Below are 27732 nucleotides of genomic sequence, written 5' to 3' on the forward strand. Positions count from 1 at the left end.
TTTAACAACCAATCGATTCGGGAACTTTTAACTTAAACATGTATGATGACGTCGTTTCAGTATTTCAATAGCATACTATTGAAAAAATGGTTGGAATCGACCTATGTTTTCATCCACCAATCCCAGCTGAGGAAATTGACGTCATTTTCTTGTTCGGCATAGGAGGCTTTGCGTCATGCACAAAAAACACCGCATCGTTATGCGTAGTATGAAGAGAAATCTATAAATATATGCTGAAAAATATTTCTTTGTCTAGTCGATGCTTGACTGTGTATGAAACAAGTAGCTCGTCCAGTGAGCTGATGACTGGATTGTATATGCGTTCACTCGCTGGATTGTCGTTTTTGCATTATGTGTTGGTGAAATTTCCTGCTATCAGCGCAACACCGTTTTCGCTTGAGTATCCTATATATCATTCAGTATTGAAGAACAGAATGAGCGTTATTACCGGTTCTTTTGAAACAGCCCATGTTTTTAGTAAATCTTTGGCAATAAAAATGTCCTACTCTTCACTATACGGGGCCAGGGGTCAATTAAAAGTTTCAAAAATAACCGCGTAACCTTTTTGCGTCATATTTTGAACGTGAACTCATTCGTTTGTTGATGGATTGACATAATTTAACAACCAATCGATTCGGAAACTTTTAACTTAAACATGTATGACTACGTTGTTTCAGTATTTCAATAGCATACTATTGAAAAAATGGTTAGAATTGACCTATGTTTTAATCCACCAATTCCAGCTGAGGAAATTGACGTCATTTTCTTGTTCGGCATAGGAGGCTTTGCGTCATGCATAAAAACACCGCATCATTCTGCGTAGTTCGAAGAGGAATCTATAAATATATGCTGCAAATCATTTCTTGATTTCAGTTGATGCTTGGCTGTGAATGAAACAAGTAGCTCGTCCAGTGAGGTGATGACTAGATTGTATATGCGTTCGCTCGTTGGATTGTCGCTTTTGCTAAATCTTCACTGTACGAGGCAGGTGTCAATTTAAAAAATTTACAAAAATAACCGCGTAACCTTTTTCTGTCATAGTTTTGAGGCCTTAGAACTCAGTCATTTGTTGATGAATTTATATAATTTAACTACCAATCGATTCAAAATCATTTAACTTAAACTTATGCGGTAACGTCATTTAAGTATTTCAATTGCATTGGATGGAATTGACCTATGTTTTCGCGATCTATAAATATATGCACGAATACATTTCTGCTTTAGTTCACCCATGGCTTAGCTTGATTCTCCGGTAACTAGCAGGCCAACTTAGAATTATCGGCGATTGATTATTCGAACCTAATTTGAAGCGCTTGTATCTCTGCGATTTATTGATAAATTTTTCTCATTTAACTTGATTCGAAAAAGCTTAAAAATATTTTAATTTGTCAACGGGTAGTTTGCATATTGAAATCTCCATTTACATACGAACAACACGGTGGCGCGCAAATAAATTCAGTATAAAGTTGTGTTATGATGATAATCATAGATAATTCTTTTTCATTTAATGTGGCTAAATACAAAGAATTATCTCTCAGCATAATCCCTCAGACCCTATTATTAAACCAAACAATAATCGAAGTATAAAGCATAATATTTTGGTCTAACCTTGCTTCCCAGAATCTTGAGAAGGGATCCAGACTAAGTGTAGTGTCATTTAAGGGATATTTTCCAATAATTTTCAAATGTAAAAATTTGGTGAAGGCATAAAATAGAGTAGAATCAATTGTTTTGAAAGAATCTAATTGTCGTTTTGATCATTCGCTAAAAATGTAAACACTAAAAGCAGAGTAAGTTTGTAATTCTTCACTGTTTAATGAATCCACCATCATCTTTATTTTTGTATTGATTATGGGTATCTTAGAATTATTACATTTTTAATGTAATCGTAATCGGTCGTGTCTTGCATACAACCCTCTAATTTTTTTATAGAAATAATGTCAACCGTTCCATAATCATGAATCAGATCGAATCGATTCAAAATTTAAACATACAGGGTACATAACAAAACAAGTAATTTTTCCTGTAAATGAATAAATGTGAATCATGGTGTTATGAGCTTATCGTTCAAAACTTTCCTCCAAAATACTATTCAGTACGGATAAAAGTCGAATGCAAAAATCATGAAACATGTCTTCTCATGAGATCATGCCTATTCCCACTTGTACGCGGCGGGCAGATTTCCCCCCTGACGGCTGGCTATGTCTGCCAGCCATTTTTGCCGGAATTCTGCCAGAGTTCCGGCAAAAGTCTGGCAACAATGCAACAACCGTTTCCGGCAGATAATTTCACCTAGCGGTTAATAACGGTTCTTTTCTGTCGGATTCTTGCCATACAAGATTGGCAGAACCGTTTTGAATCGGTTCTACATTTTAAGCGTCTTAGTTTTATTTTTTGAATAAAAGATACATATGAAAAGCAATAAGTTATTGCCTTCATATAAACTAATCATGTAAAATGTTATTGCCAATAACATTGCTTTCTCACTACCAAACATACTCATATTTCAATCTCATTTACCTCGTCTCAAGATTAGTTTTTTGTACGTACATGCGGGATTGACGAATATCAAATGAAGTCGAATAAAAAACAAAAGAAAAAAAGAGGAGGGAAATAAACAAGACACGTACGGCGAGATAATGACGCAATTTCGCCTGGACAATTTTGACAGCTGCCGGAATGCAGCCAGCCTTCTGACGGTTGCCAGAATTCCTCACAAGCGGGTTACTGGTGTTATTATGAGCAAAATTAGAGTGCCTATAACCAGAGTGACGACGTCTCATCCGTAATGTTGGCAACAAATCAAAACATTTTATCCAAAATGTTGGCAGTTTTGTTAGATTTCCATTGTATTTGACAGGTCGTTTGCTCGTTTGGAACAAAGCTGTCATTCCAAACGAACAGCTGTCGTCACTCTGGTTATAGGCACTCTAAGCAAAATGATCCATATCACGAGCAACAACTTCATGATTTAAATCATTTTGCTCATAGGTATGATCTCATGAGAAGACATGTTTCGTGATTTTCATGGTTTTTTAATTATGTTACCGGCAATGGATTTTTATCTGTGAGGAATTGTTCTTGTTAAATTAAATTAAGTTGAAGGAATAATTGGCTGTCGCTTTTAATTTCAGAGATATAATGGCACAGACTAACAGACAGAACACTCAAATTGGATTCTTCAATCATTTTAACGGTCATTTTGAATATTCCTTTAGTTGGGACAGTACTCGCATATGTCATGATGGCGCCACGTTACCCTACCAAAAACATCCTGTCTGTCATCAAGACTGTGTTTATTTTTTCATTTACCAACATAGTTGCCATTCATACAGAATTATCTATAATATGTATATTGATTTGTATATGACCTTACGAATTTCATGCAGGATACAGATTTAATACATATTCCCAAAACTGTATACAAAATTGTGCCTACTTCTCATCCTCCAACTCTATACAAAATCTAACCCGTTTCTTTACAATATTTACTTGTTTCTGGTCTGCCGCCACTTAATTTCGAGTGAAAATTGCCAAACCAATCAAAAATAGTCTAGATGAACAACTTTGAGAAAAATAAATGGTTACCTTCCAACATCGCTAAAAAAGTTAAATATATTACCAACGTAATCCAATAATTTATTGTGACGATTCATTTTCAAATATTATGATTAAATCAGGCATCCCTGCAAGTAGCTGATCAATGTTGACAAAAGAGGGGGAACCAACTAGTAAAAAAAAACTTCTACGTTACATAAAGTTTGTACCAATAGTTCGCGCAGTACAATAAAGGTGGAACTAGTGAATCACGAAAATTAATTTTTATAAGAATTTACTCATACTGTTCTGTCTGTTAGTCTGTGATAATGGCTCAAGTTCCACTAAAAATAATCTGCACGTTGCTTTCGATGGTTTTACACTTGAATTGGTGCTATAAAATTACCCAGTTGAAATGCATATTCGAAACACCTGAAAATCTACCAGCGTGGGGCACAACTAATTCAACAGCAAAGCACGTTCATTGATCGTGTTTTACACATAGAAATCAATGAACCCTTCTCTCCGCAAACAATAACATTCCTTAATTAAATCATTGTTGTGTTTATTTATTTTGGGAAATTTTCTGTTTAATTTCGAACAACATCGTAGATGTTAAATTGAAGTAATTTACACATATATGTCAAGTAAAGCGCATTTCGAAATATGTGAAATGATATCTTACATGGCATTCATAGGCGAAACACTTGAGTTTCAACATCATAATAAACTGGCTTCAACTGAATAATACTAGATTGCAACATGTTGATCACATAAAACCTTATGTAAAGTTTTTCAGATGGTACTGTTTAATTTACTTAATAATATAATGATATGCAGTATTTTAAAAGTCTTTTTATTGTTTTACATATGTGAAAAATACAATATGTTCCTAATGCGAATAATGCTTATAGCTAACCTCGATAAAGATGTATTGCTTATTCACAAATCATTTTCTTGAAACATAAAATCATATCTCTTTTTAAAATATAATGTATCCTTTCAATAATGTACTGTTACAGGTGGACCGTCAATTTCTGATAATAGTAAATTGCTTTCAAGTCAATTGCTGTAAAATTATTAGTGGCAGTATTTTTGAAAAAAATATTTTCACATAGATCGAAACTAAACTGTATCGAGGCTTTAACTGCTATGGTGTAACAAATATTTTTTCGAGATGAAGTCATGTGGGCGTATTGTTTGATCTGTTTGTGTTTTGCTTCGAAACTAAAACACATCATTTTACTTAATGGACCACTTTTTTTATAGATTTTATAGATTTTCCCACCAGGGTTTCTCTTCTCTCCTCCTCTGGGAAAATAATAAGAATTCTGTAAAAAAGTTAAACTAATTAAATATAGAAATTGATACAGTTATCTTTTAGTGTTGGGGTAATACCAGACTGAAGATCATTCTCGGTTGTTTTCGAGCGATTGACTAGGTGCCATTCAGCAATTCCAGCAAGTTCTTTTACGAGCTTCGGATAAGGGTGCACCTTGCTTTCCAAGTTTTAATAATACTTGTCCCAAAATACTTCTTCTTAATGCATGTACTGAAATCGTAGGTATCAGTTCTACAAGTTGTTGTTGCCGCAGTCCGTCTCCTTTTGGTAAACACAAAATATATAACAATAACGACTTTTTGAGCGGTCGCAAAACAAACATGATATTTGAATTCGTACAAAGTACGAATAATAATCTTCATTGCAGTTAAGATACATACTTCGGGAAACGAATGCGAAGACAATCCGGAAGTAGTTGGTACATCATCCAAAACAAAATCTTCTGTACTCTCAAGTTCAAAATCTATGGGAACGGTTTTTGATGAACGAGCAGCTGATTATGTCGCTTTCGCAGGTGACGAACCAGGTTCCGGTGCTTCGAACGACGGAAATTTGTCTTTCTATCAGTAACGACACATTTGTAATATAACATACGGATTATTATTATTATTATTATTATTATTATTAGATCTTTTACTCACCTCGAGTATAATCGTGGTTGAATTTTCTGTCTCGTTTGATATCAATTGCGCTAACTGCGAATTGGCTAAAATGTGGCGAATCTACGTTCCATCATCTGGGATAATGTTTCGATCTAGAAAGATTGATAGAGTTGTGAGATTAGAAAAATTTCAAAAGGTATAAGCTTACCCAAAAGAATTCTGCAAATATATTCCGGAAAACCGTATGATTTAAACTTTTCAAATGCAAGAGACTGTGGTGCTTTGTTTTCAGCCATTTTGATTCCATTAATCACAGGGTGCTTTTTGAATTATAGCACCATGATCCATAAAAACAAAGTGCATGGCACATGAATTTAAAAACAAAAGTATTCAAACTCCAAGTGTCAAGTGTATTTAAAATTGAATACACGTGTGCATTTGATTGGAACGTGCGGTCTATTTGAGGAAAATGTGTGCAACATATAGATTCTAATGTTATCAATTTTAATTTATTTCTAACTATCAGAGCATTTAGAAGTGGTGATTGTTGCATACGACACTCAAGATCCCATATTGAATGCTGTGTACATGCCAAAACTGTTGAATTGAATGTATTGAGTTCATATTAGTTATGAGAAAAACACTTGAATATGAAGTGCTATACGCGTTTGAACGTTCAAATGCAGCACGCACTTGGATTGAACGTGAGGATTATTTTCAGTGTACGTAACCGACGAATCCCACTTAGAAAAAAACGTTCAACGGTGGTCCTTCATTGGTCCAATACGTTGGATCATTGGTCCAATGAAAGTCCAATCAATCGGTCAACGGGAGGCCAACACGGGACCTTCGTTTGTCGATTTTGAAACAGACCGTTGAACCGAATGCCATTTTTTTCCATTGTTGAGCCATTTTTAACATGAGGAGTTGGAGCCCCGTTGGACTAGTTTTACTGTAGAATTTGTGAAGTTTTCTCCACTTATTTGTTTAAACTAACAATACATACCTGCACAATACTTCTACTTCACGTAGAATAACAACAAATTTTCTTTCTACACACTTAAAACCATTTCTTGAGCTCGGCATAATAAAATACCGAAACTGATCAGCAACACCTAAATTTACTGATTGCTCAGTAATCAATACGCATGTTTCTGAACTTCGTTAAATGCATTCACTGATATTTCGGTAAAATGCTTCACTTTGCCGAAATTTGGCATAATTGCTTGCTGAATTTATCAGTAAACAACAGATATGCCGACATCAGCAGAGACGTTTGCCGAGATTTCGGAATATGCGCTAGCTGTTGCCGAGATTCAGCACGACAGCTGTCATTTATTACCGCGTTACATTTTCGCTTCGCATTGTGCGGTTATTTTCTGATGAAATTCTCTAGTGAAAAAATGGATAATCTTCGAAGAAACGTGGAACCACTTGCAAGTAAAAATATTGAATAAATATAGTGACATGTTTCGCTTTATAAAAAGCGACTTTATCAGATCACATTATAAGGGAAAAACACCCAACACGGGGCTCAAAGAGTCCTCGAGACAAAACTTTGGGGGATATGCGAAAAAATAACCCAATGCATGGACAAATTCAATAGATCAAAGTAAGTTTATTTTTTGAACAATACCGTATATGCATCATTAAATATTGAAAATTTTTGTATATTTATTTTTATTTTCATATTTCCAGCTCGACTCAAGGTGGCCGCATCCGGGAACGCCGCTTTTTATTATGCTACATGTTTTAAGGTAGAGGCTTTAAGCACTACTGGCAACAAATTTGTAAGCCTCCTTTAAGTGTTAATAAAATGAATTTTTGATCCTGAATGGTGTGTTTATAATGTTTAGAAATTACTAGATTTTTAGTTACTGATACTTCGGTAATTTGTTTTTTTCATTTTTTCGTTTTATTGGATTGCCGAATTTTCAACGTTTCACTGAGCAAACAGTAAATCTTATGCTGGCGATTTCGGCAATATTTGACGTTTGTCAAATTTGAGGGTGCCGAGACGCTCAGTTATTTTATTTTTGCCGAGATGATTGCTGATTACTCGGCTGTGCGAATCTCGGCATTTTTTTGCCGAGACTCAGCTAAAAAATTAAAGTGTGTATGTAAAGGTAACACTTAATTTTCACACTATTTTTGCTAGAGAAAAAACAACAACAAACCGTTCCAGCAAATTGAACGAATATTTCGTGCAATATGTCGTTCAACAAGCGCTCAAAAAACCAACAAAATTGAACGGCCTGCTGAGAGGGATCGCTTAATTTGTTCTATCTTTTTGGAGAAAGTGATCAAGTGATAAGTGACACCTATGCTTTACCAATAACAACACAAAGCATAGAATGCCATCTATCACTTGGTATTTAGGTAACACAAAATCCTCAAGGATAATTTTGTATGAGAAATAATTTCACATTGATGTCTATTAGTTGTTCATTTATTCGAATTTCCTCCTTCCACCAGGCAGTCTTGTCTGTGTGAAATGTACTAATCGATCGAATTAAAAATCCCATAAATCATTCTACGATTATCAATTCCTTCATATTTGAAGGGGAAATCTCTGCTCATAGTGGCAATCACGTAACGAAAATCCAGATTCCAGCGATGGAGCATAAATGAGAAACCTGTTTATTTGAACAGAACAAGAGATCAAATTTCAAAGGAAATCCCGTTCGCTGAGGATAATCTCGGGGAACAAGTATATTTTTTTCGTTGTACCCAAATACGTCATCATAACCAGACGTTCACTTTAGTCGAACAATTTAAACGGTTGAAACTTTTTAGCTTTTTTGCCTTTTATCATCAACGTACTAAAATAGCTTTACTTGTTTCATATGCATCTCTTAGATCGATCGCAATGGGTACCGCATACAAGATCGGCATGGAAGAACTCTCGAGCAAATCCAACAATATTTGGAAAGCTGTGCTGGCGGAATTTGTTGGTAAGTGCGCTTTATTCCTGAAGAACTGAGTAGTGTCCACTAATATAAGATTGATGAGCAAACAACTTGTTGATATTTCGACACTTCTGACACTTCTTTTGTTTATTTTTTAATCCACCGATCATAGGTATCTTCATACTCAATTTCTTTGGATGCGCAGCGTGTACTCATGCAGCAGGTGACAAAACACTCATCTCACTCGCTTTTGGACTTAGTGTGTTTATGGTAGTCATGGTAAGATAATATTTAATCATAAAAATCTTTGGATATTTATAAATAAACCTCCAGAAAACGAAACCGTACACAAAATTAAAACGATTAGTTGTTCCTATATCTAAGAATGGTGTGCTTCTTATGAAAATCTAACAATTCTTAGGGCGGACAATAAAGCAAACGGATAAATAAAGCAGTCTTATTAAATACGCTTTGAAACTTTGCTCCTTTTTCAAAATTTTGTGTATGTAATTAAAATTTTTAAAATTCCTAAAATCGTAGTATTTTGATAACCTGAAATTAAATTTTCCAAACAAACAACGTAGAAAACTCATCACGCGTATTTGCGTTTCTTAGCTTGGACGAAAAGTTTAGACTAGGTAAATACATTGAATCCTGATGTCCTTAGTATGAATATCGTATGGTGGTGCTAGAAGAGCGGAAGAATGTGATCAATAATGACAAACCGTAGTACCATACCAATAGATAGAATAAAATGTTGTTAATGTTGACATGTTGACAGACACATGCAATGGTCTTAAGCGGATCCTGTGTTAAAAAGCTAGTTTTCAACCTAAATTCAACACCATTGAAATAGAATTCGGGTTGGTTCCGAGCTTGATTCTTACATTACGTGCGCTCAAAGCACCATATGTTTTTGTTATCCTAACTCAATTGCATCAAAATTCAAGGAACTAGCATGAGCTCTTTTTAGTTTTATCAAACGAAAACGATATTAGATTGATTCTATTCCAGTAATTCCCAAACTGGTCCCACCAGCTACAACTCATAGTAAGGCCTAAGACATTTCGCTGCGCTGCCGCAGTGTCAGGGATAGTAACTGTTCTTTTTGATAAGTCGACTTCAAGATACAAAAATAGCATAACTAAGGGCGCATTTGGGTATGAATTCGAATTTTCACCACCCTCGCAATAAGCCCTGTAAAAAATCCAACAAAGGTATATCAGTATCGTTCAATTTCTGTTTCTTTAATGGTACGGGTCCTTAAAATTTATCGAATTAGAGTACGTTAAACGATCGAACATTGAACCATTGCGGTCCAGTTCAATCGAGGATTTAATCGCTCAATACAAAATCACCCGGTACACATATGAAAAGATTTTGAAATAATTTTGTTGGACTACTTACCGGGTACAACGTTTTTTATACTTCTTTCCAGTGTGGCTCAGGTTCTAGTGGTTCCATGTGACCAACAATACAGTTTTAACGACTCGTGCCACAAAGAAAAGATTTATTAAATAATCTAGTCTTATGAAATGTTGGTAGTTATGTGATAGCAACGTAAATTAAACACTTGATGTTTATGTATTTCATTCATATATTATCACTCTTAAGCAATAGAATTTATATTTCTTTTGTGTTATTTGCTTTCTACACACGATACGAAGTGTTTCGCCTAATTTAGTCAGTTCGAAATTTGGCTTCCTTTAACTAATCCTTCAAACTAATGCGATTCAAAACACAAACAAAAATATTTGTTAAATAACTGGAAAATATTCCTTATCGAATGATTGACTGGAGAGCTAAATTTATAGCAATAGCTACATGAGCTTAATACATGAGCACACTAATCACCTGTGGTATGTGGTTCTGAAGCTTAACTAATTTGTTCTTTAAAACAATAACTGGGGGTTCATTGCTCAATAGGCTTTGACTCTAAAACTACATCGAAAACTTTTACATCACCTTGTATATATATTGTCTCAACCAGTCGTGGGTCTTCTCTGAATTTGAATTCTGCAATCAACTTTTCATTCAAATAAACCTGATAGCTAATGTCGCTGCATGCAATTTTAATATGAAACAGTTTACCCGGCATGAAATCAGTCAAATTCTCCGAACGTTCTTCACGATCCCATTTTCCGTTAATCCAAGAATTTCGGCAAATCACATGCTTACCTCCAACACTGCCAAACCGAGGATTCAAATGGAACAGAACGTTTGGGTGAGGCCAACAGAAGTGATTACTTTGTAAATTGACATAGAAAGAGTGCGGCAGTAACTTGATTCGTCCCCGAATGTGCAAATTCTTACCGTTGGTAAAAGGCTGTGTTAGACGCCCAGTGTAAGGCATTATTTTGTAACTCGAATCTAAGATTTCTCCTAATGTGAACACTTCTTTTGGAATTTGTTCAATTTCATCCAGCACAATATCTGGATAGTTTTCGATATATATTTGTTCGACTGCAACATCCTTGACATCACCTTTTACTTCCAACGCGCATATCTTCTTATAAGGCAATCGATGCTGGAACGAATTGAAATGACGACCATTTACGCATATCAGAAACTCCTTGTCCGTCACAAGGATTTGAATTTTGAATTTTTGTCCTCTATGCAGATTGAAGGACAAAGGAGAGGCAACTTCTTCTTTACCCCAGACGCCTTTCACGCGACAATTACGTACAATGTAGTTCTGTGGAAGCCTTGGATTGAAGTGCAACGCTAGATCAGAGTTTTTAAGCATTAAATTTATCGAAAATCTTTCACAAGTCAGCAGAATATTTCCACTTATCACAAAACTTAAGCCGGCGGAGACTTCCGTTATATTTTCCAAGGTATATACAATTTCTGTCGAAGAACTTTTGTCCAAGCTAATTGAACCAGGTGATTGTGGCGAATCCTGATACGCATAATCACAACTGTCCAGTGATTCAGTCGACATTACGCCAGCAACGTTACTCTGATCCTTGGTATATCTTTCAATATAATAGCGAAATAATTGCTCTTGTCTTCTACACTGCAGATAGTCTCTACATTCCGCAAACGAACCACCGGAACGTATTATTACGTTTACGATCTCGACTAGGTCATCACCAACACTGAGTAGCAGATAAGCGAGCACTGCCATTTAGTACCAGTCCGTCGAGCTTGCGAGTAATTTCATTTTTCACACATGTGTCTAGCAGTATATGCTTTGCTACTACTAATTAATATTGTAATACAACCAATACATTGCAAAACGAAGTTCATCAAGCACGATAGCCATGTGACCCGAATTTCAACTATAATTTGCAGTTTTGTAAGTATTCACGCTGCATACCAAAGCTTCCAGCTAATTTCTGTGCACCACTAGTTTGTTTTTGTTTATATTAATTTAAACGTCGTCTACATTTTGACAGACTATGGGGTGACCAACTATGCTCTGTAATTCGAGTCACCCCTGTATCGAAAATAATTTCGAGAGGGTGGACTAGTGGAATGAAAATTCACAGTAACAAAAATTCATATTTCAAGTAACAGTCACTCAGTCATATATTCAATGTATGCAAGAAATTAACAATTGTACGAAGCTAGTGCTGCGCGTAACACAATAGACTATTAATTCACTACACACCCAGTACAAAGCCAAACAAAAGTGCTTCAAAAGCGATATCCGATGCAGATCCTGTGTTATAATTGTACCTTCGAGATTCAAGTCGTTAATTCATTGTAGAATATACAGCAATGGAACTTATTATAAAATAAATTTTCCATAGTTTCCGAAAATTTTGTATATGATTAACTATTTCAACTAACCGACTAATTTAGATTCTAAAGAACAACTAATTTTCTTACAATAATTATGGCAAGATCACGTTTTTAAGTTTAGAAAAGTGTACATTATTTCTCTCGATCGAGACCTGAAATATTCCAGCGAGGTGCGAAATATTCTTTCAAAACAAGCGAAAAACAAGAGAAGGCAGTGATATACAATTCTTTCCCCACCACTAGAACCAAAGATAGTGAATATTATATTCCTTCTTTTGCTCCATAAAGAGGATAGAAATTCAAGCATATGTATCTCTTTCCCTTTTTATCGCCTATGGAGAAGCTTTCCCTTTTTATCGTTCTAATTTCTGCTTGAAGGCGGTCTAGCTGATAAATACATACACAACAGACGTTTCCTACTCAAGCTAACCAAGGATGTAAATCATTGGTCGAGCTAGACCAAATGTTTACCTACTTGGTCTAAACCGAATGTTTTGTCGTGAATACGACTTACTTTACTATGGGGTGCCTTTTCAAAATTTACCCTCTGAGAGAGTGATAAGTTTTTGATCGTGAATATCTATTGTTGTATCTAATGAATCAACATAATTCTTGCGACATGCCATCGGAAATATGATCACAATTTTATGATAAAATTTTCAGTTTTGTGACATAGTCTCAAATAATTCAAAATTAAACTTTTCTTAAATGTTTGGTATAAACGAGTATCAAAGAGGATAATTCATAAGGCGCGTTTGCCTTTCTCGTATTTTTAAAGCTCATAGCTCAGTGATCTGTGAAAGGATTTATATAATCTAACTACCAATAGAATCGAAATTTTTCAATTTAAACGTGTATAGCAAAAGCATTGAAGTATTTCAATAGTACACTATTGAAAAAACCTGTCTCATTTGCTCCATGTCAACACCAGCCAAACAGAACGCGTTCTAAGGAAGAGAACAAAATATCTGCTGCTGTACAACAAATCGTCCGGGAAAAATGTTCCGAAAAGTGGTGAATATCGCAGTGAGTTCCTCAATTTGGTCCTTGTGAACGCTAGAAACGAATCCCTACAGCATATTGATAGTTTCTTTCAATAAATTATGCAAATCCGAAATGAAATAATCGACAATAAAATTCTGTATGCGGCTATTTTTATAGCCGTTAGGACCGCCCATTAGTGAAAAAGCTACAAACGAAATCACATAAAAGGAAATCTCTTAACAAAAATTCAATCAGTTTGGATTCTATCGCCCCTGCGAGCAGATGTGTTTTGTTTCGTCTGCACAGCTAGTTTCGCTTTCGACAAGAGCGATTACGTCACAGCTGCCAGTCATTAGCATTGGGGAAAAAACAACGGTGGAGAGCATTGCACAAGATCAGCCGTTCTAATGGCTCTAAAAGTTTTCTAAAGAACTATTAGGATTTGTTGTTCGCAAATCGTAGGGAAATATCCTCAGTTTACGCAAATCAAGAACAGTTTGCTTAGATTTGTGCACTTTTCGCTGTGTGAAATTCACAGTAATCGAGATCAAGTGAAGCCTTTTTTTGCGAAAAATGTTCCAGAGTTTAATGTCGTAGAGAATTACGCAATTTGACTCTTCTGAATGCTGGAAACGAATCCCTACAGCATATTGATAGTTTCTTTCAATAAAATATGCAAATCCGAAATGAAATAATCGACATTAAAATTCTGTATGCGGCTATTTTTATAGCCGTTAGGACCGCCCATTAGTGAAAAAGCTACAAACGAAATCAGGTAGAAACAAGCCTCTCAACAAAACTTGAATCAGTTTGGATTGTATCGCCACTGCGAGCAGATATGTTTTGTGTCGTCTGCACGCTTTCGACAAGAGCGATTACGTCACAGCTGCCAGTCATAAGCAGTGGGAAAAAAACAACGGTGGAGAGCATTGCACAAGATCAGCCGTTCTAATGACTCTAAAAGTTTTCTAAAGTACTATTAGGATTTGTTGTTTGCAAATCGTAGGGAAATATCCTCAGTTTACTGCAAATCAAGAACAGTTTGCTTAGATTTGTACACTTTTCGCTGTGTGAAACTCACAGTAATCGAGATCAAGTGAAGCCTTCTTTGTTTTTGCGAAAAATGTTCCAGAGTTTAATGTCGTAGAGAATAACGCAATTTGACCTTTCTGAATGCTAGAAACGAGTCCCTTCAGCATATTGATAGTTTCTTTCAATAAATTATGCAAATCTGAAATGAAATAATCAACATTAAAATTCTGAATGCGGCTATTTTTATAGCCGTTAGGACCGCCCATTAGTGAAAAAGCTACAAACGAAATCACATAAAAGGAAATCTCTTAACAAAAATTGAATCAGTTTGGATTCTATCGCCACTGCGAGCAGATGTGTTTTGTGTCGTCTGCTCGTCTGCACAGCTAGTTTCGCTTTCGACAAGAGCGATTACGTCACAGCTGCCAGTCATTAGCATTGGGAAAAAACAACGGTGGAGAGCATTGCACAATATCAGCCGTTCTAATGGCTCTAAAAGTTTTCTAAACAACTATTAGGATTTGTTGTTTGCAAATCGTATGGAAATATCCTCAGTTTACTGCAAATCAAGAACAGTTTGCTTAGATTTGTGCACTTTTCGCTGTGTGAAATTCACAGTAATCGAGATCAAGTGAAGCTTTCTTTGTTTTTGCGAAAAATGTGAAAAAGGGGAATGCGTGCATAATTCATACAATTGATATTCGGAAGTGTTAAAGAACATGTCAGTTGTTTTCGTATTCACGACATCCAGTTATGTCTCTGACATTACCCACCCGCCTTTTTCTTTTTGTTAACCACTCGTTTCAAAATAGATGTTGACATCCACGTTTTATGATATGGTAGAAAAGAAAAAAAATTAAATAAAAACAGTCATGATTGAAAAAAGGAGTTAATTCATTTCGTAGGCGTTTTGGACTTTAGCATTAGCATTAGCTCTCTTGGCCGATGATGTTGAGTGGCGTCTTTGGCCGGTCTGCCACAGTTTTTCTTAACCGGAGTTTCTCCTTCACGAACAGACAGATGTTTCACCAAAGTTTACGGGTAATACTATCACTGCAAATGAAAAATCTGCAGTTTGACTAAAAAATAAATGCTAATTTACAGACAATTTGCAGACCTGGCATCTCTGCATCTCTCGATTTGTCAAAAAATGCGGTGCTTGGGGAGCCGGTAACCGAATTATATAGACATTTTGAAAACGTGAAAAAAATTGTGGTAGAAAATATTTTGATAGCAACTGACGGGCTGCTATTACACACATATGACATTTGTCGGAATGACGCTATCTGTCAAAAGTTAAGTGGGGGGGTCAGCAACCGAACACTCTCTCCTGATTTTAAAGTACTCAGGTTTGAACTTCAGAAATTTGGTCTATTCATTTAAATCTTATTCGTTTCATTTTCAAACTTAACTTTACAAATTTATAAAGGTGATAAATTTATAGACTATTACAATTATACTATAGAAAGAGTATAAATTTGAATAAATAAATACTTAATAAACTTATTCCTCGATTAAGTAGGTTTAATACTAATATCGTTACATTCGATGTCCAAGAATAAACATTCAATATTTGGTCATATGCGTCGCAAAATTTTCCTCGGGCAAGGATTTTAAAAGCAACAGTCTAAGCGTCATGTATATAAGCCCTTTTCATACAAACACATCATTTAATAAATACCTGTGTAAAATTACTGTCTTTTTTCTAGTCTATTGGTCACATCAGTGGAGGTCATATCAATCCGGCAGTAACAGCAGGTCTACTTGCAGCAGGAAAAGTCAGTTTCGTTCGAGCTGGCTTATATGTGGCATCTCAATGTGCGGGAGCTGTGGCAGGAACTGCAGCTCTCAAAGTAATTATTTAATCTAACCAACTTGTGTGTGATAACTTACCAATGATTTTCGTCCTTAGGCTCTTCTACCAGAGGCGTACCAGAATGGGCTTGGACACACTGGTCTGAAAGAGAATGTTCAAGATATGCAAGGTCTTGGTATTGAATTTTTCTTGGGATTTATCCTGGTGCTATGCGTTTTCGGTGTATGCGATGAGAATAAACCGGATTCCCGCTTCGTTGCTCCGTTGGCCATAGGTCTTACTGTAACGTTGGGTCATCTTGGTGTGGTAGAATACACCGGTTCTAGTATGAACCCTGCGCGTTCCTTCGGTACAGCTTTCATCAACGAAAATTGGTCTAATCACTGGGTAAAAAACACAGTTTGTACGTAGGTCGATCATTGAATATATCTTTCTTTAGGTCTATTGGGCGGGTCCAATCCTTGGTGGTGTATGTGCGGCTCTCCTCTACTGTCAAGTCTTCAAAGCTCCCCGCTCGGAAGAGCTCACTGCTCCTGAACGTTATCGAGTTGTAGCAGATGAAAAGGAGGTACGATCGATAATGTATGTTATAGAGTGAAAGTTTTATATCATTGGTTTTCCTGAACATCACCCATAGGCTTACCAAACCAACCTTAAGTTGAAATTTATTGACGAAGAAGCGTAGCAGGTACCAAAAACAGGGATCATTTGTTGACTAGAATACCTCTCATATGAATTTTTAAAAACAATTAAGTTTATTTTAGTCAATGAATGATCCGTGATTGTCCTATATGTCTTTAGCTAACACTTAATTGCTAACCAGAATTTTTCGAAATTTTTTACATCCTGTTACACAGTACGAATATATATTGAACTTTTCTTTTCAGTTGAAACGTTTGGACGGTATGGCCTGAGCTGTAGAAACAACGATTTCGCAAATCTTCGAAATATTCATTCATCGAATATTTTTCTATAGGAATTTACCAGATTTAAAGTAAAACTAAATAATTAAAACTATATTAATGTATTTATAAAACCTAGGCTAAGATATAATGATACAGCAAGTATTTTCATTGTTTTCTGTGCTACGAAAAAATTATTGAGAAGTTTATGAAATTAAAATAAAATTCTGAATATCACTTCTTAATTCATCATATCAAAAACATATGAAAATAGTCACAAAGATATTCTAAAAATTTCAGAAACGAATAAGATATACAAGGTTGTATGGGGAAAATATGAAAAGGTTTATTTTCTCGCTCCATCAATCTTTTCGTGTTACTTCTTGGTCTCAAAGGACTGTGCAAATTTTTAGCTCGATCGGTGAAACTATCTTTGCGTGCATAAGGTTTAAAGTTTGTATGGGATTTAGTATGAGGAAATTGACATTTTACAAAAAATAATCGGCTGGAGATTAATCTATAGACACTAAAAATCAGCGCATATATTATTTTCGAAGGAAATTTAACGAGGAAGGAAACCTTCAAAGACCGCAAAATAATCAGACAATTGTAGAAAAAGTTTTTAAAGGAAAACCGTTCGGACCTTGTGTCGAGGATAGAAAATTGATTAGTGGATTAGTGGAAGTTTTTAGAAGTACTATATCATAGAGTAACCGAGTTCGTCACTCTCGGTGCGGCGTTTTTGAAAATCTACAGGTAGTTCGTGACGACTACTGGTTTGTAAGACCAGCGCCGCCAACTCAACGACCAATCGACTCCGTTGTTGTTTGATGAATATTTATGTACGATTGCAGTCTCATATTAAATTTGCCTAGACAAAAACGGTATCGAGGATTGCTTCGAATATTACTTTCGCCAGATCCTGTCAGCTTGGAGCGAAATCAATTATGAAAGTTAATATGAAATTTAAAAAATATATTAATTCAACAAAAGGCAGTATAGTTGGTTGTTTCATGCCAATAGTTTTGTGATTCCATCAAAATTTTGGGTTGATACAATCAAAATCAAAGAAAAACTAAGCAAGAAACGTCAGTTCAGAAACAAAAACATAATTTTTGAAACATGTAGGCCTGATTCTTCTGCGTGTATCTACTGAATAAATGAACATAAAAAGAGTTTTGCCCTTTTTCGATTTGTTTACTTTGTTGCTTCCTGTGTGAATTATGAAGTTAAGCCCTTGCGCATTTTTTTTTTTGAAAAACTGCGGGTAATTTTATCGTCTCATTTACTATTTCCAGTATTAAAAGGTTCGGAAACCATCTAAAATAAAGAAAATAAATAGTTTCACCCTTCCTTACTAACAATTAAAGTATCGTCCTATTTTTTGGCATGGAACACGGAGGGCGAAACTTTCGTAAACAAATGGAATGACAGTTTTGCCCTTTATAGTTCTTTGTATTACTAAGATAGAGATTTTTATAGAATCTGAATTTTTGCAAAATTGTTGCATTTTGAAGCATTTATTGGTATGTGAGAGAAACTCGATTTGTTCACTTTTGTAAGATTCGCCCTACTTTGAAAAACAGCTGAATTGCTCTCTGGGTATCTTATTAATTGCTAGTTGTTCTTGCTTTCGCGCAGAATTTATAATGGAAATCTACGATAAGCTGTGTATTGAGAAAAATTGACGGTAACGAGGCGTTGAGAGAGCAATGCATTTTTTGGAATCGATCGTCATCACCACGAGATGGCGTGGTGTTGATTCTTTCGACATATCCCATGTATTTAGAAAAAAAATGTGGAACGTTTGAAGGAATGCAGATGGCGAAACTTTACAAATGTGGGTAAAAATTATCGTTCTCGTGTTGTCATGAAACGTACCCGGGTTGGCGGTTTATTGCATACGGCGCTGGTTTTACAAACCAGTTGTCATATGTTCGTGCCCCGACCTGGAAGGATTCATAGTGTCAGTAGGATCGTAGTACTAGCCATACTTCTATGTACGAGATTCGATGCACACTCGCGTGAGGGCACCATGCTCGCTAAAAAGGATGTTACCAATGATTTGTTCGGGAAATGTGAGAACTGAATATCTTGTTAATATGATGTCTTTGTTTGCATGAAAGGTGTGATTGAAATTTGTCCTATTAGGTTTTTTACAGTCACTGCTAACCTCAATCGGATGAACACATTTTGACAGTTCAGCAGTACTGTTTGTAAACAGAAATTTCTTTTGTTTGTTTATTGATAAATTGGATCAGACCATTTACGGTCCGTATCGCCTAAATAAAGTTTTAAAACATTTGTTCACGATTGAATACTGTTTGTTTTTGATATTTATTAAATAAAAGTGACAATTAGGTTTTTTATCGTGACGACACAAATGAACAAGTATTTATCCTTGACAGTTCAACGGTACTGTTTACAAACAAGCTTAAACAAAAATCGAAGAGCACATTTAAAACAATCATTTTTACACTTTGCAACTAGTCACTTTTATTTAATAAATATAAAAAACAAACAGTAAGTATGAGTAGTGTAAATATTTGCGAGAAATGTTATTTAATTACAATTTTTTACTACATCGACCGGACCATTCCAGTATGAATGTTTTCATGTGTTCAACTGGACCGAGTGCCTGCGTGAGTCCGGAAGTGTGCCTGCTCCTGTCGAATGATTCAAACAGGCCTTTGGTCCACCAAAAAAAGAGTTCAGAATCGGTATGAAGCTAGAGACACTGGACCCATGTAATGCGAACTCAACCTGCATCGGTAGTGTTATGGGAGTTCTCGGATCTCGACTTCAGCTTCGGTTGGATGGCAGTGACAACAAAACGATTTCTGGAGGCTTGTCGATTCGAGATCCCACGACGTTATTAGTTGCTTTTTATTTTCAGCCGTTAAAATTCTATGCTAATTTTCTGAAATAAATGTTTTATTTTTCACGGCATTTTTAATTTCCTAGATTTATATAAACATCTGAAATCTCCTTTCTGACTACAACCAGTATAAAAAATAGTAATTCTCTGGTATCTAAATTTTATATGAACTGATAGGTAAATGTGATATGAGTAGTACATTATATTTTACCTATGAAACACGTAGCTTTTACTGGATTATCTTTTCAACAGTTTTTAAATGCCAATCCAATCAAACCTACGTGAAAAGTAAGGTGGAAAATATTCACATAACTTTTCACGTAACTATAACATGATTATTGTTTTGAGTGTAATACGGAATACTTCGACAAATTTTCAAGGACACATTTCTCGGTTGATTTTTCATTAGGGCGTAAAAGCAAGTGACAGTTCCTCTTTAATCACTCTCTCTTTCGATTATTGTGAAGTGATTAAAAAGAAAAAGGCGGGTGGGTAATGTCAGAGACATAACTGGATGTCGTGAATACGAAAACAACTGACATGTTCTTTAACACTTCCGAATATCAATTGTATGAATTATGCACGCATTCCCCTTTTTCACATTTTTCGCAAAAACAAAGAAAGCTTCACTTGATCTCGATTACTGTGAATTTCACACAGCGAAAAGTGCACAAATCTAAGCAAACTGTTCTTGATTTGCAGTAAACTGAGGATATTTCCATACGATTTGCAAACAACAAATCCTAATAGTTGTTTAGAAAACTTTTAGAGCCATTAGAACGGCTGATATTGTGCAATGCTCTCCACCGTTGTTTTTTCCCAATGCTAATGACTGGCAGCTGTGACGTAATCGCTCTTGTCGAAAGCGAAACTAGCTGTGCAGACGAGCAGACGACACAAAACACATCTGCTCGCAGTGGCGATAGAATCCAAACTGATTCAATTTTTGTTAAGAGATTTCCTTTTATGTGATTTCGTTTGTAGCTTTTTCACTAATGGGCGGTCCTAACGGCTATAAAAATAGCCGCATTCAGAATTTTAATGTTGATTATTTCATTTCAGATTTGCATAATTTATTGAAAGAAACTATCAATATGCTGAAGGGACTCGTTTCTAGCATTCAGAAAGGTCAAATTGCGTTATTCTCTACGACATTAAACTCTGGAACATTTTTCGCAAAAACAAAGAAGGCTTCACTTGATCTCGATTACTGTGAGTTTCACACAGCGAAAAGTGTACAAATCTAAGCAAACTGTTCTTGATTTGCAGTAAACTGAGGATATTTCCCTACGATTTGCAAACAACAAATCCTAATAGTACTTTAGAAAACTTTTAGAGTCATTAGAACGGCTGATCTTGTGCAATGCTCTCCACCGTTGTTTTTTTCCCACTGCTTATGACTGGCAGCTGTGACGTAATCGCTCTTGTCGAAAGCGTGCAGACGACACAAAACATATCTGCTCGCAGTGGCGATACAATCCAAACTGATTCAAGTTTTGTTGAGAGGCTTGTTTCTACCTGATTTCGTTTGTAGCTTTTTCACTAATGGGCGGTCCTAACGGCTATAAAAATAGCCGCATACAGAATTTTAATGTCGATTATTTCATTTCGGATTTGCATATTTTATTGAAAGAAACTATCAATATGCTGCAGGGATTCGTTTCCAGCATTCAGAAGAGTCAAATTGCGTAATTCTCTACGACATTAAACTCTGGAACATTTTTCGCAAAAAAAGGCTTCACTTGATCTCGATTACTGTGAATTTCACACAGCGAAAAGTGCACAAATCTAAGCAAACTGTTCTTGATTTGCGTAAACTGAGGATATTTCCCTACGATTTGCGAACAACAAATCCTAATAGTTCTTTAGAAAACTTTTAGAGCCATTAGAACGGCTGATCTTGTGCAATGCTCTCCACCGTTGTTTTTTCCCCAATGCTAATGACTGGCAGCTGTGACGTAATCGCTCTTGTCGAAAGCGAAACTAGCTGTGCAGACGAAACAAAACACATCTGCTCGCAGGGGCGATAGAATCCAAACTGATTGAATTTTTGTTAAGAGATTTCCTTTTATGTGATTTCGTTTGTAGCTTTTTCACTAATGGGCGGTCCTAACGGCTATAAAAATAGCCGCATACAGAATTTTATTGTCGATTATTTCATTTCGGATTTGCATAATTTATTGAAAGAAACTATCAATATGCTGTAGGGATTCGTTTCTAGCGTTCACAAGGACCAAATTGAGGAACTCACTGCGATATTCACCACTTTTCGGAACATTTTTCCCGGACGATTTGTTGTACAGCAGCAGATATTTTGTTCTCTTCCTTAGAACGCGTTCTGTTTGGCTGGTGTTGACATGGAGCAAATGAGACAGGTTTTTTCAATAGTGTACTATTGAAATACTTCAATGCTTTTGCTATACACGTTTAAATTGAAAAATTTCGATTCTATTGGTAGTTAGATTATATAAATCCTTTCACAGATCACTGAGCTATGAGCTTTAAAAATACGAGAAAGGCAAACGCGCCTTATGAATTATCCTCTTTGATACTCGTTTATACCAAACATTTAAGAAAAGTTTAATTTTGAATTATTTGAGACTATGTCACAAAACTGAAAATTTTATCATAAAATTGTGATCATATTTCCGATGGCATGTCGCAAGAATTATGTTGATTCATTAGATACAACAATAGATATTCACGATCAAAAACTTATCACTCTCTCAGAGGGTAAATTTTGAAAAGGCACCCCATAGTAAAGTAAGTCGTATTCACGACAAAAGATTTTCTTTGATATCACTATTCTGTTTAAAAGTCGAAAGTTTCGAGTATCAGTTCATGCAAAGAGTTGAGTGATAAACGTGGAAACCGCTTGGTAATTAATAGAAGAGAAAGTAAACAAAGAGAAACTGTCACTTGCTTATACGCCCTTTTGAAAAATTAACCGAGATTTTGCATCGTGCAGTACACTTTCATGATACACTGTCAGAGTGACAATGTACTTTAACGAGTTTTCTATAAAACTAGCAACACTGAAGGGTAAGAACAAGTTCACCATAGTTACTGTTTATTATTAGGTTTTTTACCGTCACTGCTAACCTCTATCGGATGAACACATTTTGACAGTTCAGCAGTACTGTTTGTAAACAGAAATTTCTTGTGTTTGTTTATTGACAAATTGGATCAGACCATTTACGGTCCGTATCACCTAAATAAAGTTTTAAAACATTTGTTCACGATTGAATACGGTTCGTTTTTGATAATTATTAAATAAAAGTGACTAGTTGCAAAGTGTAAAGATGATTGTTTTAGATGTGCTCTTCGATTTTTGTTTAAACTTGTTTGTAAACAGTACCGCTGAACTGTCAAAGATGAATACTTGTTCATTTGTGTCGTCACGATAAAAAACCTAATAGTGAAAAATAAATCTGCATAAAATGTTCAAAACGACGTATGTGACATTTCAGCTGAACCGAGAAAAGCGATGTTGAAAAATGGTAGCTGAATTTTAAATCATATTTAAAAATACAAAAGTAAATTATTCTGTTCTCTTCACTAAATTTTTCAATTTGTGAGCACGCATCATATCATAAGGACACACTAGCAACTTTTAGCCACAAAAAGGACTTTTGAGCGAAAAAGACACTTACGTCGTTTTGAAATTGGATCGTGTACATTGGACAGTGTGATACGTCGTTATTTATGTTTGATTGGGTACATAGGTCGTTTTGCTTCTGTTTGTTAGGTCGTTTTGGAAAAATTTTAGTGTTCTTTTGTCGTTTTCATATGGTTCAGGAACATCAAATGAAACTCTTATAACATTTTTAATCGAAAAATATGTTACATACCAAGTATACAGTTCGTTATTGTGTTTTGCATAGAATTAGCACCAAAGGATGTACTCGAGTTTTAGATGATAATTGAATTTAATTAATAAAGCAAAACGCAGTGTAATTTTATTAATAATTTTAATTTCTTTTATTAGTCATCAATGACACAATCGTATACACACTTAAAACAGATTCTTGAGCTCGGCATGATGAAATACCGAATTAAATCGGCAACACGACATTTTACTGATTGTTCAGTAATCCATATGCTCTTTCCGAAATTCGTTATTGTATTATTCTGATATCTCGGTTGAGCGCGTTCTTTTGCCGAAGTTTGGAATAATATTATGCTGAGCTTGTCAGAAAACAACAAATATACCGAAATCAGCAAATCCGTTTGCCGAGATTTCGAACAGTGTGATAGCTTTTACTGAAACTCGGTGAAGCACTTGTCATTTAATGTCTCTTGTCGAATTTGCAAAACACCACGTAGCCATTGCTGGTGGAGCGGGAAAATAATTTACATCGGATGAGATAAGTGATTCTTATATTTCTTGAGAAGATAAGTGAAATAAAAAATTCTGCTGTTCATATATACTTACAAAAGTCTTCTTATTTTCAGGTAAATGCATTGAAGAGCACTGGAAATAATTTTCTTTAACCGTGATGTTTTCTTTAGAGGTTTGTTTTGCTTTTTTGTATACTGCATTAAAATGGACATCAATAAAACACCCTTTTCCCCCAATCTTAGCTTTTGTGATATTTATTTCATACGATAATAAAGAAAAATCCTTTCTACCTTCGATTACTGATGACTCGGCAATTCATTAATCGATCATGATCGTTAACAGCAAAATTGCTGCTGACAAGTTCGGCAATAATTGACAGTTAACAAACTTGGTATTGCCGAGATTCTCAGTAATTATTATTTTGCTGAGATGATTACCGATCTATCGGCTGTGCAAATCTCGGCATTTTTTTGCCGAGATTCAGCATTAAAAATTAAGTGTGTATGTCAGCCTCATAATCGTCCGGTATATTTCTATTCGGTTTTCGTCCTTTCTTTGCAGGAGTCAAACATCGAAGTAATGTAATAATGTAATAGTTTTTTCAAATCGTTCAACTTCGCTGTAGATAGTGGAATCAAACTGGTCTCGATAGGCCTCATCAATTTCCCTTTCGGTTTTAATTTAGATGTATGAAAAATTTGAATCGCTGATAACGTATTTGAACCGCAGGAGTTTGGAGTTATATGCAAATACCATTGCACTTTTGAATTTAAAATTTACTCCATACATTGTAGTTTTTGGAATAGTATATCGTTCTTCTAAATTGTTTATATCCAAAAAATCATTCAAATTCATTGGTATCACTTGGATTGGTTTTGTTCTTCGGATACCTGATATGAGCAGCTCCCATTCTCGAGGGGTTTCGATATTTATAATGGTGCTCGTTCAATAGCTGCATGCACACTATCGACTTCCATATGTCGGGTAGTGAATAAACTCGTGAATACTGCCTGCGTGAATTTATTACCTAAGCAGCAAGAAAAGTAAACAATTTTAGAAATAATAATTTATTGAATGTTACCCATACAACCTTTGAGCGAGCAGTCCGTTTAACTGCGATATGACTTGATATGAATTGGTTTCGCACAGAATTTTTAAGTTTAAAAAAATTCCTAAGGAGCGTTTCGCGAGTGTCATTCGAAAATTTGTCTTTACAGTTCATTCTGCAGTGGCAATCAGACCTGATGCGCCGCTCTAAGATTACGTTAGTCCGCATGTAGCTGACTCCCTTTTCTTTACGCAGTCTTTCAATTTTCTTATTGGTTGTTCTTTTTGGATAAGTGTACTGCGCTGCAGATGCTTCATGCTTTGCTTGTTTTTTGTGTTTGAATCGTCGCACAGCTGTTGTGGGTATATTTTCGTCAGTGTCATATTCACTTTCATCGGCGTCCGATAAATTGTAACGATATTTCTCGAAACATTCGTTAATAGTAAAATCGTTCAACAATGTAACATCTCCTTCTGGAATCCAGTCTGAATCTTCGGAACAATTTCCAGTTTCATCTGCACTACAATCAACAGTGCTTTTCGACTGGGATAATTTACATTCGGCTCGTAAATCTAAGGCCTCGAAGAACGTGGGATTAGTTCTTTTTTGTTCGATCTTTCGTTCGGTCCGTAAATCCAGTAGCTCGTTGAACATATTTTCGATTCCATTAAAGGAAGGAGCACAAGATATCGTAGCTGACGATGACAAGCCAAGGGAAACCTTTAATTCCGTTCGTTCGTTTCGATTGCGGATTGGAGTCGAGGCAATAACATTGCTAATGGTGATATTATTACTCCAATAAGAATCTTCATGTCTACCACAGAAGTTGGAGACATCACGCATCGGATAGGCCGTTTGTGTTCTGGAAAGCCAGTTTTGTCCAGAAACATTAGTGGTAGCTACTTCTTCGAAGCAAGCTACAACACTTGGCACTAGATCCTTTTCCGATTTGTTCAGAGACCTTCCGCTTTGGTTTGACGAAGAATACATAGCGGCATCTAATTTCGAAAAAAATACATTAATTTCTTTTACACAACATTCTGTGTTTTTTACATACCTAATAGCAGTTCAAACCCATTTAATGAATCCATTTCTACCGCCAGTCTCACTTAATTCACTTATTAAAAAGAAAAAAACTCAGAGAAATATTTTGTCGTAAGTGCCAATATTTTGATTTGTGTATGTTTTTTAAGATTGGACAAAACATTGCCAATTGACGTATGAAGCATTGACGGTAATTTAACTTGCCTTTGACATACGTCATATGTGTTGCCAGGTTTTATAGCGAATCCATAATATGTAGAACAATGGCATTCGGGTAGTGCATAGATGAGAACAAACTTAACAAAATGCAATAAAAAACTCGGTTTGTTTACTTTTGTTACTTAGGTCGTAATGAACATTTTATACAGAAATAAACAAACAGTTTTTATCTGATAATCAAGATCACAAGCGAAATGTAAGTTAAACAATAATCTAGAATGGTTAAGCCACCATGAATATACTACTAGCTGTATTGATATTTGTAGATTCGTGGGTGTTTGTGATAATTTTTCACCTTTTGTACTAGTGCCGGTAATATTTAGACTTATTGTTGCAGTTTAATACAGCAACGATAAACATAAACAAACAATGAAAACGGTTATGTACCCTAGAACAAAATTTGGCTAACCCCTAAATGACCATACCTGCATCGGCCAGAAATAGTCGAAAACACGTTTTCGTTCGGCACGTCAGAAAAGACATTGCACTTCGTTGCAAAACAAAAAGTGTTCTGTAAGTAGCAGAAACTTTACGTCTGCTTAGCGGTTCAAATTGAACTGCCGAGTTTAGCACTAAGCAGTTCAATTTGAACTGCTCTGCACTGATGAGTCAAAGACGAAACGTAAAAATAATGAAAACGGTTATGTGCCCTAGCACAAAAATTGGCTAACCCCTAAATGATAAACAAACAAGTTTGTTTTTGCACCGTAGCAACTAGCCTAAAGCGTTGCCAGAAACGATCTCCTTTCACATTTTCAAACTATCGCAATGAAAGGGAGTAATTTACTAGGCTTACTTGTTCAGGCTGTGAACCAAACATTGGCGGTCCGTTTGTATGGGATTTAGGGGTATTATTATTTGTATTTGGTTGTAGTGTCATTTTCGTAGATTGACATTTTCCCCGGAAACTGTAGCGGTGTCAAGCACGAAGCGTACAATAGAAGACCTGCACCATGCAAAATAGTTTTCTAAGAAAATTATAATTTCCGTAGACTTTTTCTATGAATCCGTAGAAAATCTTTGAATTCATTGATCTGATATCGTTACCACACTGCAAATCGAGCAGTTGACTATTCATCGAGCGCATTCGTCCTGCATACAGGCAGGTGTTGACTGAGCAGAAAAATTTGACAGAGTATATATTTATAGATTCCGTTTCATGCGAAAGTTCATACTGTGTACTACAAATGGTCGAGTAAGCAATTTCTTAAATCCGAACACGGTCCAAAATAAAATACTTTTACCCGTACCCGACCCGAACCCAAAAATAATTTTACTTTCAAAACCAGAACACGACTTGTACAAGACGAAAAAAAAATTTTCACCC

The 27732-nt window shown here is 35.6% G+C and overlaps 3 protein-coding genes across 4 annotated transcripts in view; 1 reads left to right on the forward strand and 2 right to left on the reverse strand.

Moving 5' to 3' along the window:
- Nucleotides 1–18061, forward strand: part of LOC131427727 (aquaporin AQPAe.a) — a 45865-nt gene extending 27804 nt beyond the window's left edge. Inside the window, exons 2-8 of one of the 2 annotated variants that reach the window (XM_058591179.1) lie at nt 8341–8435; nt 8563–8669; nt 15866–16009; nt 16069–16359; nt 16412–16540; nt 16610–16660; nt 16860–18061. In XM_058591179.1, the coding sequence (XP_058447162.1) occupies nt 8351–8435; nt 8563–8669; nt 15866–16009; nt 16069–16359; nt 16412–16540; nt 16610–16657 (804 nt within the window). In that variant the 5' untranslated portion in view covers nt 8341–8350 and the 3' untranslated portion in view covers nt 16658–16660; nt 16860–18061. The remainder of the gene's footprint in view (nt 1–8340; nt 8436–8562; nt 8670–15865; nt 16010–16068; nt 16360–16411; nt 16541–16609; nt 16661–16859) is intronic. The other variant, XM_058591180.1, reaches the window with a different exon arrangement.
- On the reverse strand, nt 9970–12009 carry LOC131427725 (galectin-8-like). Its single transcript, XM_058591177.1, has one exon. The coding sequence runs from the start codon at nt 11518–11520 to the stop codon at nt 10303–10305; it is 1218 nt and encodes a 405-aa protein (XP_058447160.1). The 5' UTR covers nt 11521–12009; the 3' UTR covers nt 9970–10302.
- Nucleotides 18062–24262: 6201 nt separating the features above from the next.
- Nucleotides 24263–26332, reverse strand: LOC131427726 (uncharacterized). The gene is made up of 3 exons (XM_058591178.1): nt 26200–26332; nt 25185–26140; nt 24263–25121 (listed from the first exon to the last, which is right to left on the reverse strand). Exons 1-3 carry the CDS (start codon nt 26231–26233, stop codon nt 24936–24938), a joined length of 1176 nt encoding a protein of 391 aa, XP_058447161.1. The 5' UTR covers nt 26234–26332; the 3' UTR covers nt 24263–24935.
- Between the last annotated feature and the right edge of the window lie 1400 nt (nt 26333–27732).

The sequence above is a fragment of the Malaya genurostris genome, chromosome 2 (genome assembly GCF_030247185.1).
Source record: "Malaya genurostris strain Urasoe2022 chromosome 2, Malgen_1.1, whole genome shotgun sequence".
In the NCBI taxonomy this organism is placed as follows: domain Eukaryota; kingdom Metazoa; phylum Arthropoda; class Insecta; order Diptera; family Culicidae; genus Malaya; species Malaya genurostris.

Bases quoted from the DNA above. Each gene is read 5' to 3' on its own strand.
- LOC131427725 (XM_058591177.1), bottom strand. From the start codon at position 11,520: ATGGCAGTGCTCGCTTATCTGCTACTCAGTGTTGGTGATGACCTAGTC.
- LOC131427726 (XM_058591178.1), bottom strand. From the start codon at position 26,233: ATGGATTCATTAAATGGGTTTGAACTGCTATTAG. The intron at 26,141-26,199 runs GTATGTAAAAAA...TTTCGAAATTAG, and splicing joins TGGGTTTGAACTGCTATTAG to ATGCCGCTATGTATTCTTCG. The intron at 25,122-25,184 runs GTTGTATGGGTA...CTTGCTGCTTAG, and splicing joins AACGGACTGCTCGCTCAAAG to GTAATAAATTCACGCAGGCA.